The 16,794-nt window shown below is 34.8% G+C and overlaps 1 protein-coding gene across 3 annotated transcripts in view; it reads right to left on the reverse strand.

Annotated features, from left to right (window-relative positions):
• Positions 1-3,570: 3,570 nt before the first annotated feature.
• Positions 3,571-16,794, reverse strand: part of LOC117913286 (protein PHYLLO, chloroplastic) — a 136,308-nt gene continuing 123,084 nt past the window's right edge. For all 3 annotated transcript variants that reach the window (XM_034828241.1, XM_034828235.1, XM_034828245.1), the window contains 9 exons: positions 11,783-11,938; positions 11,368-11,610; positions 11,019-11,186; positions 10,423-10,566; positions 9,347-9,808; positions 8,429-8,734; positions 8,180-8,337; positions 7,963-8,070; positions 3,571-4,373 (listed from right to left, as the gene is read on the reverse strand). In XM_034828241.1, the coding sequence (XP_034684132.1) occupies positions 4,079-4,373; positions 7,963-8,070; positions 8,180-8,337; positions 8,429-8,734; positions 9,347-9,808; positions 10,423-10,566; positions 11,019-11,186; positions 11,368-11,610; positions 11,783-11,938 (2,040 nt within the window). In that variant the 3' untranslated portion in view covers positions 3,571-4,078. The remainder of the gene's footprint in view (positions 4,374-7,962; positions 8,071-8,179; positions 8,338-8,428; positions 8,735-9,346; positions 9,809-10,422; positions 10,567-11,018; positions 11,187-11,367; positions 11,611-11,782; positions 11,939-16,794) is intronic.

Here is a 16,794-nt window from a genome sequence, read left to right on the forward strand (position 1 = left end):
GTCCATGTGGTTTCACTAAAATAAATAAATAAATAAAAAATAAAAAACCAAATTTGCAATTATTATAGTGTATATTAATGACTTAAATCTTATTATAACTTATAAAGAGCTCACAAGAACAGTAATTGATTTGAAGAAATAATTTGAAATTGGCTTGCAGATCGTGCCCTTTCCAAATGAAATGTTTGTTCATCAATCAACATGTATAGAAAAAGTTTTGAAATATTTTCATATGAACAAATCACATCCATAAGTCCTGTAATGATTGCTCGTTCCTTTTGAGAATCCCTTTCGTCCTAAAGAAGATAAAGAATAGCCACTTGGTTTAAAAGTACCTTATCTTAGTGCTATTCATGCACATATGTATCTTGCAAATTAGACACAAGTGATATAACATTCTCTATTAACTAGCTTACAAGATATATTTTTTCACCAATTGAGAGATCTACTAGTTGAAGTGTTAGAAAAAAAAGAAAAAAAAAAACATAATCATGTTTACATAAGAGGGAGAATATTAATATGAATATATTGTACGCTTTTTTTTTTTTTTTTTCCTTTATTCAGGTTTTTCTTACTCGATTAATGTTAGAATAGAGCCATTAAAAGCATGACATGGTATAATAAATTTTAGAATTTATTGTTTATTAATAAAGTCTTGTTTCACTATTATCTATTCTCATTCTATGCATATACCATGTAAGCATTAAAACCTATACCTCTTGCATTGTACATGACTAAGGTGCATTAAGAGTTGCACGAAATATCTAAGTCATAAATTCTTTACAAGTGGATGACTTGTTCATCGTCGGTTCATGGGTCTAGGGAACCCATTAGTGGTTGGTAATGCATTACCTCCTAATTGGAGGGATGACTGGTTTTGACCATTAGGATGAATTTCTCATGGTGAGTGCACTAGTGTGTATGGTTACACATTAAATATAACCTACGATGAGTCATGATGTAAGGCTATCAAGTAGTCATTGATTTCACCAAGCTGCTTCATTATGTTCTCTCAACCTTGAGAGAATACCGAGCTTGTGCTAAAGTTAACAGTGATTTTAACCTATGGGTGAGATTCTAAAATGATCATTATATTTCCAATGGATTGGGCCACTATTGATGGAAGCCAATAGCAATAAGTGTTCTCAATATAGACACTATAATATCTCATGGGATTGAGACAAAGTATCCTTCTTAAGTGATCCTAAGGTGTGTTTATGTAAACTATGATTATAGTAATTCCTCGAGTAAAACTTATCATAAGTTTTTTGTGAGCTAAGATATGTCAACTAAATACACAATATGAGGATTTGTAACTTAAGGATAGTAGAGATAGTCTTAAAAGGTTGATAGTTTTCACCTTATTAGACTATGGACATCAGTTCATAGGGAGATTGAACACAATGGATAGTAGGTCACAAACTCGAGCATTTGGTGTCTCATCATTTACATGCTGGATTGGAGTGCAGTTGATTTTCTATAGTAGAATGTTCAATCAACTTTAGAACTGGATTCTAAGAGAGTCAATACCGTCCTATGAGTCCAAATGGTTCCCGCTCGAACTTATATATCTTGTTAGTATGGTTTATTAGGGTTGGATTGGTTCTTAGTTCACTTTTGTGCACAAGAATGTTTTGGTAATTATGCAAGGTTGCATAACAATTAATGAACAATGTCTTTGGATTAAACTAATTAATTAATTGGAAGGTCCTGTTAGATTAATTAATTAATTAAGACCCTTTATGAGCTATATTAAGTGGCTCAAGTCTTTAAGGAACCCTATAAATACCGTCTTTAAGGGTTAGAATTTCTAGTTAGTTGTCTTCCACCATTTAAAGAGTAAAGAGAGCCCTAGCCTCCATCCTTTCAAACCTCCCCACCGTTTAAGTGCTAAGGAACAAAAGAGTCATTAGGTGGAGATCTTGGCTCTATAAGGCTTTCTATGGCTGCAAATCTTCTTTGCATCGAAAGAAATTGATTTGGGAACATCCAAATTAGAGGTAAATTTTTCTAAAGCACTTTTTATCTAGATCCTTCTATTAAAAATTGTATCTTTTGCTTCCGTTACTAGGATCTAGAGGCCAAGGAAGAAAATCATGCATATAACTTGATCTTAGGTTAGGAAGCAGAGTGATTCAGGATTCCCTATTTGTTTTACTAGCAAGATTTTTAAAAAGATAACTCTGATAATAAAATTATTTTAGGAATATTATTATTTTTTCCTTCATTAAGGTTTTTACCACTATGTTTTTAACAAGACATGTTCTTATAATCATTTAAGGAGTGTTATAAAATATAAGAATTCATCATATTGTGAAAACTTATGCATAATCATTTGTGTTGATGTAAATATTTTCCTAACTCTATAAAAAAGGGAGATCTACTAATGAAATAAGATTCAATTTCTTTATTAGCATTCTAGTTCTTTTTTCTCAATTTCTTTTTTTTTATACTTTCTATTCTACAACAGATCGATATTTGTGATTGACATTCAAACACTTATTTTACAATTAAAGAAGCTCCCCTAAATAGTATTATAATAAAATCATGAATCAAATATTGAAAGGATGCATTTGTAATTTGGGAAATGTTTCTAATTTATTAATTAACAATCCTAACCATGTCTTAGGAAGAACTGTAAAGGAAATCTAACCAATAAAAAAGTTAGGTATTGTTATGCGTGAGTACCATTCTTATTCTTTTAAATACAAATGCACAAATTACATTCATAAAACTGAAATACCAAATTAATGGGTCCTTTTGAACCATCCAATTACACAATCTGATCTCTCCCTTCCAGTCCTTATATATGTTTTTCTTTTTAAATTCATGGATGTTTTAATAATTATTATCTTTTAAGTTATATTTCAATAGTTAGAAAATATCTATATTAGCAATGTAATTGTTAGATTGAAAAACTTAGAAAATGTAATGTTAATTTAATTAACAAGCTCTAGTTAGTTTAAAGGAGATCTTTTTAGAATTTCCTTTAAGGTTAAGGGTAATTATGAATTTATTATAGTTGTGCTTCATTTCCTTTTTTTTTTTAAACCGTATTTGGTTTCAAGAATTTGGAAATAGGAGGGATGATAATGTAGGTGTCATTCTTACTAAATGTTAATTTCACTTACCTCCCCTCGAGTTTTAGTTAAATATATTTGACCTCCATCGACTTCAAGGAGATATTTGTAATTGACATTCTTACTAAAGGTTAATTTCACTTACCTCCCCTCGAGTTTTAGTTAAACTAATAGAAGTTAGTGTGTTTGACCAAAACTTCAAGGAGCCGAATGAAATTAACCTTTCCTATTGAACATTCTCATATATGATTTATATACAAACTTTTGAATAATTTTCGGTGCCCATTCATGACCCCATATAAAATGTTGGAATAGGAATCCCAGGTGAAAGGGTTGCATAGCTAACCCCATCATCCAGGAATGGTGTTATTACATATTAGAATTGGTAATATAAGTTTTTCTCCTCTTAAATATATAACACTTAACAATACCTTCTAAACCATGACTACTTCAACATACTTGACACTTATTGTTTACAATGCAAAGGCTATAGAAAAATTATCTTAGTATACCACAACCATATGTTTACCATGGGAAATAAAAGCTATTTTTAGGACGACTAATCCTTTTTTAGCTTAAAGGTTATGACATGATAAAAGAAAAACAATATCTGAAAAAAAGAAAAAGAAAAGAAGAAAAACCACAAATCCATGCTAAAAGAGCCATCAATGAAAGACATTCATTACAACAGAAAACGTGGACATAATAGTGAAGTTAAAAGGCAAAAAAAGCTAACAGGTTATTCATGAAATACCAACTGCAATTGTATTCCCAGCATGCTGCATGAACAGAGACCACTGACATGCAATACTTGCATCTTAACTAGACAAATCTTCTTCTGTAATATTAATCAAGATAAATGAATTCAGTGTGACTTACAGGAGGATGAAGATACCCAAGCCTTGATAGTATGCCATCACACTTTTTCTGATTATTTCACCAAGACCATGTCACCAATTAACATGAATAGTATCACATGATGCTATGAGTTGACACATTCATGACCCATGAAAGGGAGCAGCTCTTTCATTTGGTGTTGAACTGTTTTCTAGTCCTGTCAAAAATCTTCTCAGTGCACGGATTATAGGGAGAGGATTCTCTAGGTGGGCAGCATGCCCACAGTTGGGAACCTCAACTATTTCATAAATCTCTTTCCTGGAGTCATCTCCATTACTCGTACCATGACCAATTTCATAGCACATTTCCTGAGCAATCCTCTTGAACTTCCCATCTTTCTCTCCAACAATGAGCAAAAGAGGTGTACTGCATTGCCTCAAGTCCTCCCATAATGGCCTGACAAGCATAGAGAAAAATATCAACTTAAAACTTCAATATTATTATTAAGGGTGACAAACTTCTTGAGTTCATATGGCAATTAAATCAAGTATCCCTAGGTTGTATTGATGAGTTGACATGACTCACTATTCTCGAATGGATGACTTTTAGTTAGCAAAATCCAAGCTCAATATATGCTACCTTGTGAAAGGCAGGATCCTAAGTGATAAAAAGGATCAGGTTATATATAAATCCAAAAATATAAAATCTTCAGAAATTTAAAATTTTATGTTTGGTTTAGTATAGGTGCCAATGGATTGCTTGATTGGGATGGCACTGGATATCACAATGGCAGTGTCACCAGCAGCAGTGGGGCAATGGTGATGGGAGCAGGCTGGGAAGGGGGCTGTTCAGATGAGGTTGGTGGTGGTGCTAGCTCCAGAGTGCAGCATGAGGTAGCAGTGATGATAGTGGAATTTGAAGAGAGGATTTTGAGTGATCCATATCCTGTCTTTAAATCCTTTCAGGAGTACCTGAAATCCCTCTACAAAATCAAATGTCCTGGCAAAATCTGCAGCCATACCTTTGGGACATCAAACAATGTATGAGTCTGGTTAAGCTTCCTATTGGTAAAAGCCAGTAATTACAACTTCAACAATGCGGGTGGTTAAGAAGCTGCCAAACTATAATAAGGAAATATGGACACGAGAACTGCATTCCAATATGGGTTTGGATTGTCAAACATGACTTAAATTCTAGGAATGCAAGGATGATGGGTGTTAATAACTGGTAACCGCAATATTAACAATGCAGGTGGACAGTGAAGAAATTGTTAAATGGCAGTCAGCAAATGGGGCATGGACATTGCATTCCAATATGGGCATACTATGTTCAGCAACAGGAAGGCATAATAAATTTGGGTCACAAGTTTTTGAAGTAAAGAGAGATTGACCTCTTTGTAAATGCCCAAATAGGTTGCTAATAGGTAGATAAAGGTAACTTGTGGTGTCCTCATCCGAACACACCAGCTCTGAACACATGGTTCCTCAGACCATTATTCCTGATTCCATCATCAGAAAAAAGAAAAGAGAAAGGGAGAGATTTCTATATATGTGCAAGAACAGTTTAAGAATTTGTTTAGGAAAGCATAAATTAGGAATTGTTCTTAGGAATAAGTAACTTTGACAATTTACTTTCTTTTTTTGCTTCAATTAAGAGTTTATAATATTCATATAATCCTGACATTAATCAAAAAAGTTTTTACTCCAATTTTTGTCTCTTCAACATGTAACAGAGCTAGGATTTTTCCCACTTTTGTTAGTCTAAATTCTTATTTTCCTTCATTGCTAAGCCTTTGTCTTTCTTGTTGATTACCTGTTCCTTTTTATATTGAATATTCTTTGTTTAAAACAATGTCAAAAGTATCTCAAAATAGTCTCTCTGAAAAGGCTATAGGTCAATCACGAACTTTGGTTCATGGTTACAACCGTACTCTTCAACTTAGAATTGGAAAACTTCATGGTCAAAATTTCCTTAAGCAGTTCCAATCGATAAAGTTGTTCATTGAAATGAGAGGGAAAATGGGGTATCTACTCAGTAATCCTCATTTCGAATATGGGATGTAAAAGACTATGATAATTCCTTGGTTCTTGAATACTATGCAATCGGTAATCAGCAAAACTTCATTGTTCCTCTTAGTGACTAAAGAGCTTTGGGATACAGTGATTCAACCATTCTCAAATGTGAAGAATATTGCTCAGTTTTATGATATGAGAAAACTTCATTGTTCCTCTTCATTGGGATACAGTGATTTAAACATACTCAAATGTGGGGAATATTGCTCCGATTTATGATCTGAGAAATAGGATTCATGAAAAAAAGCAAGGGGAATATTCTATGACTGCATACTTCAATAGGCTTCGGGTTCTAAGGCAGGGGCTTGACCATTATCAACATTTTGAAATGGAAGCTGCTGTAGACACCATAAAACTAAACAAGTTGATAGAGCAAGAAAGGATATTTGAGTCTCTAGCAGGCCTTAATTCGAAGTTGGACCGAGTTAGGGCTTAAATCCTTGGTTTGGAACTCCTTCCATCTTTAATAGAAGAGTATGCTCAGGTTCATAGTGAAGAGGGTAGAAGGGCAATATAAGGCCTTTCTCACAAGAGAATTTTACCCTAAACACCTTCTAAGAAAACTCCTTCGTTGGATCACAAAAATTTGGATCAAGGAAGAAAGAAGATAGAGAGACTTTTTGTATGATCATTGCAACAAGCCAAGGCACACTAAGGACACTTGTTAAAAGTTATATGGAAAACCCTGATTTGGAGCGAAGATGTACAAGCCTGCCAATAAAAATCATAAAGACTACCAAAGAGCTTCCATGGAGACTGCATCAGAGGAAAAACCAGCCACTGCCACTACTTTAGAAAGCCTATTTTCACCAAGGAACAACTAGACCTCTTGTATGAAATGATATGAAAATTTGAGGTTCCCTCTTCTTCTTGTACCTTTGCACAATGGTGCATAGTAATGATTGTGGTCCTTTAAAAGTAAGTTGTCTTTTCCTTCAGGATAAATCTAAAGTTGCCTCCACCTTCAAACATTTTCATAGGATGATTGAAAACTAATTCAATACAAAATTACAAATGTTAAAATTTGATAATGGGGGAAGAGGAGGGGGGCCGCGGTTGAGGGGTGGAAGGGGGGATTGTAACTTTCTTCCCTCTCCTTTTGATCCAAGTGATATGGATTTGGATATCCCTATTTCCTTCAGAAAAGGAGTGAGAACTTGCTCTAGACATCCTCTCTCAAACTTCTTGCCTTTCCATAGGCTTAACCCCAAGTATGAAGCCTTTACAACTCATCTAGCTTCACACTATGTCCCAAAAAATGTACAAGAGGCTAAAAGACCCTTAGTGGAAAAACAATATTTTTTAAGAAATGAGATCTTTGTATAAGAATGATACATGGGCAGTGTTAATTTGCTTAGAGGAAAAGAAATAGTGGGGTGTAAATAGGTTCTCACTATTAAGCACAAAGCTAATGGTTCAATAGATGTACAAGGCAAGATTAGTAGAAAAGGGATATACGTAAACCTATGGGATTGACTAACAAGAAACCTTTGCACCTGTTGCAAATATTAATTCTGTTAGGATTCTCTTATCCTTGGAAAAAAATTTAGACTGGCCACTACAGTGGTTTAATGTTAAGAATGTTGTTTTGCATGGCACCAAGGAGGTTTACATGGATTTACCATTTGGTTTTGAAGACAACTCAAGTGGTGAGAAGGTTTTAAGTCGAAAAAACATCCTTATATGGGTTAAAAACATGTCCTAGAGCATGGTTTGAGAGGTTGCTAAGTCTATTCTTAAATTTGTGTATTATCAAAGTCAAGGGGATCATATTTTATTCATTAAACACTCTTCACACAAGAAAATTACTGAACTTATCATCAAAGTGGATGATATAATTGTAACAAATAATGACGTGGAAAAAATGAAGAATCTAAAGAATCTTAAAGCAAAGGAATTTGAAATCAAAGACTTGGGTGCCTTAAGATACTTTCTTGGGATAGAGGAAAATTAAAAAATCCAGATAAGCTTACCGCTGCCTCCCAATGCTCAAATCAGAGAGAGTTTTGGCTAGACTCCGTACATCTTTATGCTGCAGACGGCTGGCAACTATTTGATTAAACTGGGGATGACCTCTTAAGCTGTTAAATGCAAAAAATTATTTAGGCGATTACTGATGTAACAAGCTATCTAAGTACATTAAGGCAAGCATAGAAGTGAGACATTAAAGAAGAGAAACCCAGTAATAACCTCTTCCACAGCTCTCCAGAGTACCAGCTTTCTAGAAAGATTTGTAAGCCATGAGTGATGAGGGCATGTGATCTGGAATCATCTTTAACCATGCGAATTTTTCTGGCTTCATCATTCTTTAGTCCAGGGCTTCCAGATATAATAACAGCACCTTTGATCTTAATCACAAGGTTTAAGTTTATAAGAATCCCAGTTATCATATGTCCAGATCAGAATCAAAATCAGAACCCCAAGGATCAACCAATATACCTTATCACTAAAGCTTGAAGTCAGAGCCATGTACAAAGCAATCCTTGCTCCCATTGAATAACCCACAAGGGTAACTTTTCCAGGAGTAATAGAATGAATCAACTTATATAATACATCTGCAACTACCTCAATCGACAAATTTGGTTCTAGCACATCCTCTTTTCCATCATGATTTTGTATCTTTGACCCCCCATGGCCTGGAAGGTCGATTGAAATGCATCTAGCAGATCCTGAGATGGCTTTCATAGTGGCAATCCAGTCTCCACCAGTTCCAAGGAACCCATGAAGAAATACAACTACATCATTCTGCACCAGCCATCATGGTGGAGTAAGCAAGTAATCAAAGAAGAAGATCACAGATGCCTGTATTCACTATCTCATAAGCAATAGAAATGGAAAGCCCTATATGAGAATATAATTTATCAGGATAGGCAATTTCCAACCACAGCTGCAAAATAGAATGAGTGCAGATATGTATTTATGATGCTAATATGTTGACTCTTCACGGAAAAGTAGATGTTATGTGTCAATGACTATATTATCCCATCACATTTATGATCTGTTTTTTGTTTAGAAGAGGCCAAAAGAAAACATGACAGTGGTGCTTTATTGTCAAATTTATAAGAAAATCCATTTTTCTAGTTGGACAATTTTTTTTTTTGACAAAGAATTGATTATTATGAAGTCAGAAATTAAATAGCATTTATTTTCTCCCTTATATAAAAGAAATATGCAGCCTAAAACCTTGCACCATCTTCTCCCTGCATTCTTAGATTTGTGTGCTATAAGCAAGTGGAAATATCCAACATAGATCCTAGAATTCTAGGGAAATGGTTGTGCAAACAGGGTTGTGAGGAACCTCTTTTAAGATGGAAAAATAATAAAATTACATGAATACTGTGAAATTCCAGTACTTACCTCAATGCTTGCTCCAATCTCATGAACATTCAACAAGCACGAGAAGCCATCTGAATCCACAGCCAACTGATAAGTGTAAACTTGTTCCTCAGAAAAAATTCTTATGATAGTATCTCGGTTGATCTGAAATTTCTGCAGGATTCGATCAGCATCAACAACAGATGCTTCTATAAAGCCACTGTCCTGACTACGATTAATGCTGAGAGGTTCAAAAGTTACATCTTCTTTAAGCCATCGGTAGGTTCCAAGACCATGGGCTACAGATGGAACCAGTTGCTTATTCATCAATTTGCATATCTCTGCACTTTGCAGCTCAAAATAACTAGACAACTGAATATATGCTGACAAACTAAGGCCACTTTCAAATGCTGCACTGACAACAGCCATCTTACCCTGTTGCTGGGCCCATCGAGCAATCAATGCAGCATTTTCAAAACCACCAACAACACTTGGTTTGATAACCTAACAAGACCAATATAACCCAAATAAGGTCGAAACCAACTGATCCTTAATGATCTTAATATTTTAAAAGTACGTCTTTCGAACAACAGGAAATTAATGCAACAAGACAAAATGGCATTTTTAGTGATTGATGATTCTTTTTTATTACTATAATGCATAAGTTCCTAGTTTTGAAAACAGAAATGCGTTCTTCAACAGCAGCAGCAACAACAAGAAGCAGCTAGTGAAAATTTGCACTCTAGCAATAAAACTTTATGAACCAGTACTAATTGACCCCATGATCATGAGATGGTTTGAGCTGATAAGAATCCTTGTGTCAGTGAAAATATTTTTCTACTAATATGTAAGCAAGAAATGAATGGAGGATGATATAAAAGACCTCCATGAAAGTGGTTGTTAAGTGAATGATTCTAAGCAACATGGCTGGAAAGGTTTAGCTAGTATTTTTGGCCATGTGATTTTGCTAATTTTAACATTATAAAATCAACTAAACATAGTACAAAGTGAACCTCTATATCATTATGAACATGCATTTCTACTTGATATTATACTTGTACTATCAGTAGACTATAAGATATTTATATAGACTAAAAGATAAATTCACTGTCACTTACAACAGCAACTATTCCTGAGTGTGAGAACTTTGCAAGCTTTTGAAGAGGAGTTTCTCCAATTTTGTCCATGGTTTCATCCAATGCTACTGGTAAGCCAGTTTCTTCACAGAACTTAATAATATCATCTTCATCCTTGACAGGTTCCTGAAATAATGGAAAATTATATGCTAAAAACAAGAAACTCTGATAAAACTAGATGCAGTAGTAAAATATTTCTTTTGATAGTAAACATGTAATGATAAAATTAGCACTAACAAAATATTAGCAACCATCATTAAAACTTAGGCAGCCTGTTCGGTGCAGCTTTTTGACTGCCTAAAAGCTCCTTTTGATTGGTAAAGACCTTAACAGGGTGTTTCATTTTATATTAAAGCACTGGAAAGAAGAAAAGGGCTAAGGCTTAAATACTCTTTTTAGTAAAGTTGGAGTAAGATACTTTTGCTGAATCTTCCAGAAGAAGACATTTTGGCCCTTCATCAAAGAGACATTGCAATGATAAAACAAATTCAACTACAGTATAACTAGAATCAACCATCCTCTTATGACGAACTAAGGGCAATACAAAATAATATTTCCTACTTCTTCACAGCACATACCTCAATGTACTTCAGATCACAATTTTTAACATAAGAGCCAAACTGAATTGCTTGTTCATAAGTCCAGTTTCGGTTGGCATCAGCACGAAGCTCGATCTGTAGTCCAACCATCTTTCTTATTTCTTGTATGACTGTAGCATCTTCAATTGGATCTGCCCGACGTGCTACCTGAAGTCAAAGAACTATTGTTAATCCAACTAATATTACAAAGAATCCATAATTGCAAAAAAAGTTGAGCGAAGAAATAGGGTCAAGAAATAATTAAGTACCTCAAGTACTTTTAATGCTTTATAGGATATTATGGAGAAAAATATAATTTCAACAGTATAACTTGGTCAGACTAACTTACTTTTAGCTTTATAGCAGTAAAACCTTCTTCAACAAGTGTCTTGGCAAGATAAGCAACCTCCAAGGGAGACCCATTAGAATCAAGAAGGGCACAAATCTGAACTCTTTTTGACCTTTCAGATATTTCTTCTTCAACTTTATAGGGATGCAGAATGTTTAATAAACTTGAGCCTTCCTGTGCAGCTATAGCATTTAGGATGGCCATCTCCAAACCGCATCTGACACTTGGGAAGATTGAAGATGGCTATACAACAGAGGAAGAACTTGAAGGTTTAAAATTTGTATCAAAGATGTGCAAAAAGGCAAGACATAATCGTGACAACTTTTTTGTTTTGTTTTTTTCCCTTTTTGGTTCCATATTTTATTCACTTGTTATATTAATCCTATAATTGGAAAATGAACATATGAGAACCTACCGGGATACCCAAGCAGCTCCAAATCCAAGAAGAAAACGAGCCCTTTAATAGAGGCAGATAGAAACTTATTTTGGCTCCTTTAATCACATGATGAAGAAATCGAAGTTGCTCCTCTACATCTAGCAAATCTTCTTCATGGATTTCAAGAGGTGCAACCTGTTCAAAAACTAATAGGTGAGAAACATTCTTTTTTTTTTTTTTTCATTTTTTTTTTCTGTTTTTCTTTTTTGGGCTGAGTGTGCATGGTGATAGGGATGGTTGTTTTACTGGGTCGGTGTATTAGATACAAACAATGAAGAAAAAAAGAAGGCAAAGAGAGAGAAGAAAATAAGAATATAGGAATAAGAAGGCACTCGTAGGATTTTGTGTACAGTCTCCATGTGAGATTCATGTGGTGAATGCAATGAATTGGCTTACCACACCTCCAACGTAATGGATGTCTAGTTAGGTGTGAGTTAAATAAATTAATTCCCCTACCAATCTTTAATATAGGTCACAGTCTACCATATCATCATCTACTTTTCCTCCTTGTTTATGATTCTACTCAATTGGAGTATCTGTTGATTTACATCCTTGTGTCCCTATCTTCTTAGGAAATCAAGGATATGTTTTTGTTTGGACAAAAATATTTCTCCTTCTAAGCATGCTACTTCAATCCCGATGAAATACTTTACTCTTTAGATCCATGATCTCAAATTCATTGGACATATAAGTTCCTAGTCTTGGAATTTCCCCTACATCATTTTCAGTTACAATAACATCATCCATATAAACGGTCAAGGTAGTTAACTAACCAAAAGAACCATCAGCCATACTGATCATATAATTCCCAGAACAAGGTGTATAATTTAAAAAAATTATGAGATCTCCAGTCATGTGATCAAAAGCTCCTAAGTCAACAATCCAAGGACTTAAATGTTCCTTTTTGACTGTCAAGGCAATAAGAAAATTGCCTTTTTGAGCTAAGGATCCAGACCCGATAATAGAGTTAAGAAGAATTTTCCCCTTGTTGAGACTGGTTGAAAATTTTCTACATTAATTCCATTTGCTCTTTGCTGAATGGATTGGAATTAGGTAGTGTTGGGTTGTCTTCAATGGTGAGATGGTGTCCTCAACTTTCTCTATCAATTTGAGGACATGATGGCTTCGAATCTGTTGATTTCTCATGGATTTTCCAGAAGGTGTCCTTGGTGTGACTTGGTTTTCGACAGTGATCACACCAAGGTCTCCCTTTTCTTGGTTGGTTGTCACTGGAAAGATAGGGAGGACCCTAAGTTGCTAAGACTGAACCCTTAATGACAGGTTGGTTGGTTTGTAAACCCAACATGACTTTCTTTCTACTTTCTTCTTAGCGCACTTTTGAGGCAACTTCTTGGATGTTGGGTAAAGGTTTAATTTTCAATATTATGCCTCGAACTTCATTCAAATTTTTGTTCAACCCTAATAAAAATTTGTAAGTTTGTTTCTTCTCAATGATCTTCTTGTATTTGATTGCATCCATTGGGCAATCCCATTTGGTGGTTTCGAACATTTTGAGCTACTACCAATAGTGAGTTAGAAGACTAAAATATTGGGTGACAAACAAATCACCTTGGCATAAATCTTCCCTTTTATTTCAAATGCCGCTGTTGTGTCTTCTGTATCTGAATAAGTCTTCCTTGCTGCTTCCCAAATTTCTGGCACCGTTTCGTAGAGTATAAAATTTTTCCCGATCATTGTTCACCAAGTTAATTAACCAAGACAAAACCGTATTATTTTTAACCTTCCATTCTTTGAATTTCGAGTCTTCTTTCATAGATCGAGGCACTGCACCGATGAGTTGTTCATAGAGTACAAAATTTTCCCTATGTCATTGTTCATCAAGTTAATTAACCAAGACATAACCATATTATTTTGAACCTTCCATTCTTTGAATTTTGGGTCTTCTTTCATAGGTTGAGGCACTGCACCAATGAAGTAGTCATCCTTCCCTCAACCACATATGAACATCATAATTGCATGAGACCATTGAAGATAGTTTTACCCATTCAGTTTGTGTCCAGTAATGAGAAGAGCAGCACCATCCAATCCTCCATTGTTGCTCAGAATAGGAGCTTCTTGAGTGGAGGTGACTTTTGATGTTGAGGAGTCCTCTTGATGGCCATTCCGTATTTGGTCATGGATGGATTGAATGGCTTAGAATCAACTTTGATACCATGAAGAAATTTGAGGGAGAAAAAGAATATTTCTTTATTTTTCTTTTATTTTTAAACTGATTATTTTATCAATATTTATACATAAATGGTTGAGGCCATCTACCTTAGAAAGGAAATCTAATCCTTGATTTTAGGAGAGAAAGTCTCTCATAAAATCAAGGAATAAAATTAGAATAGGAAATACAACTTATCAAAACTTTGATAGCACTAACACAGTTGTGACAACTATATACTACAATTGTGACGTTGTTGTAGTTGTACCATAGCTGTGCACAGTTGTACTCTTTGGATTTCCACAAATACAAAAAGCGAGGAAACATGTAGTGTTTCAGGACTTAATAGTTATATCTATGTTTTCTATCCTTTGTAACATTCCCTATGGTATAATGGGATGATTCTCTCTCATCCATGGATGCAGGATTGATTGGATGAATCAAGTTAAAACCCTATGTACCTTTATGTGAATATTTTTATTTGTGTTCTTACACTTTGCACAACAAGTGATATCAAAGCTTAGACCTTGACAACAAGTAGTATCAGCTTCGATTAAAGATTTTTGAGAGAGTAAAAGAGAATGCCCAAGTTGAAGATTTCAGAAGGAGTGAAGGTGATGATATCTAAAAGGCTAAAGGAGAATGGAACACATAAGATGCTTGCAAAAGGAATTTTGCTTATAGGTGGAGTTAATTGTCTCACTAATATGTGAGATATAGAGCATGAACTTTGTTATTTGAAGTATATTTTCTCTTATAAACTTGTAGGATATTCAAAGGTGGAATCCCTAGCAGACAAGAAGGCCATGGAACATAAGGAGATTGTAATGAACTAGGAAGTTGTAGTGTGGTGTAAGAATTTAGTTTAGACAAGTTTCCATGTGGACTACATTAGTTGATTGCCTTGATTGTGTTATATGAGAGAAGTTGTGTACACCAGTAAAAACATGTGCAGAAAATCCATGTGAACAATGAAGACTTGTATCACAAATAAATGAAATGTTTGCTTGACGAAATTTGATTCAAGATAAGAGATTGTTAGAAAATGTTTCAAATTCCAATTTGGTAAATATTCCTTTTAGTAAAAGAATAATGTATAGTATATTTTATATATTGGCAATTCTTTATGAAAATAGGTTTCTTATAGAATAAGGAAAGTTGTTAGAAATGTTCCTATAAATATTATAAGTCATGAGGTGAAAAAGTTATGAAATGAGATTGAGGTGGTGAAGACTAAATGGTAGACAAAGATGTGAAGAAGAATGGAAATCACTCGGTGGAGTAAGGGCTTGCAGTTTCAAGGTGTTAATACACACAAGGAAACATGGGATGCTTCAGAGCTTAACAGTTATATCTATTTTTCTATCCATTATAATATTCTCTATAGTATAATGAAATGATTTTCTCTCATCAGTCGATGTAAGCCTGGTTAACTGGATAATGTTTAAACCTTGTATACCTTTGTATGAATGATTTTATCTTTGTATTCTTATACTAATATATTAACATTGAAGCTTTCGCCTGCATAACAACATTAAACACAATCTGAGTTGTCATGCACCACATTAAAAAGGACTGGAAATTTAGGTTTTGTCTTTCTTTAGCTTTGAATTCTTTATCTTAGTTCTTCAAGAATGCCCTATGACTACGAATAAATTTTTCAACCATGGCTATTCCAAAATTCTCCATGTTGATAGAAACCATAGCATCATGGATTACTACAGTAACATAAATATTGTTGAAATTCGGCATTCATAGTTAGGGTTTTAATTTAGGAAAGTATTTTAGGAATAAAAAAGGAGAGATCATTTAGGATATTTCCTTAGGATTTAGTTTCCTATTTTTTAGGAGAGAATCAAGCTAGATAGATATTTTATTATTCAGTCATTTGTGTATATATATGTGTATGATGTGTAAAGAAAAAATCAATAAAGGAGTTCAGAAATTCTTCATGGTATCAGAGCCAGTTTTTCTAAAACCCTAATCCCTTCTGGCCGCCTCTTATTCAGGCCATCATTCATTCCAGCCAAACCTCTCTGGCCATCTCTCAATCCGGCCATCTCTCTCTCTGGCCATCACTCATTCCGGCCAAGTCTCTTTGGTCATCTCTCAATCTGACCATCTCTCTCTCTGGCCATCTCTCATTCCGGCCATCAGTCCCTGTTCTCAGCAACCATATTTGGCTGTCTTCCTCATCTCCATGACAAAATACGGAATGACATCATCACAAATATCCAGTGTCACGGCACCAGAATCAGGGGGCAGTTCTGAAATTCCAAACCTTGGTGGCAGTGATTCCTCTCCTATTCTCATCATAGGACACAAATTAAATGGCCATAACTATTTACAGTGGTCACAATCTGTGTTGCTGTTCATTTGCGGTAAAGAAAAGGATGAGTACCTCACTGGAGAAGCAGCCATGCCAGAAACTACAGAACCGGGTTTCAGGAAGTGGAAGATTGAAAACAACATGATCATGTCATGGCTTATCAATTCCATGAACAATGACATGGGTGAAAATTTCTTGCTGTTTGGGACTGCAAAGGACATATGGGATGCAGCCAAAGAAACTTACTCAAGTTCTGAAAATACTTCAGAACTTTTTCAGGTTGAATCAGCCCTACATGACTTCCGTCAAGGAGATCAGTCAGTTACTCAGTATTACAACACACTCACAAGGTATTGGCAGCAACTTGACTTATTCGAGACTCACTCAGAAATGTTTGGATGATGCAGCAACATACAAGCAGATTGTGGAACAAAAGAGACTGTTCAATTTTTTCCTAGGACTAAACAGGGAATTGGATGATGTTAGAGGCCGAAT

This window comes from Vitis riparia, chromosome 1, assembly GCF_004353265.1.
Source record: "Vitis riparia cultivar Riparia Gloire de Montpellier isolate 1030 chromosome 1, EGFV_Vit.rip_1.0, whole genome shotgun sequence".
Classification (NCBI taxonomy): Eukaryota; Viridiplantae; Streptophyta; class Magnoliopsida; order Vitales; family Vitaceae; genus Vitis; species Vitis riparia.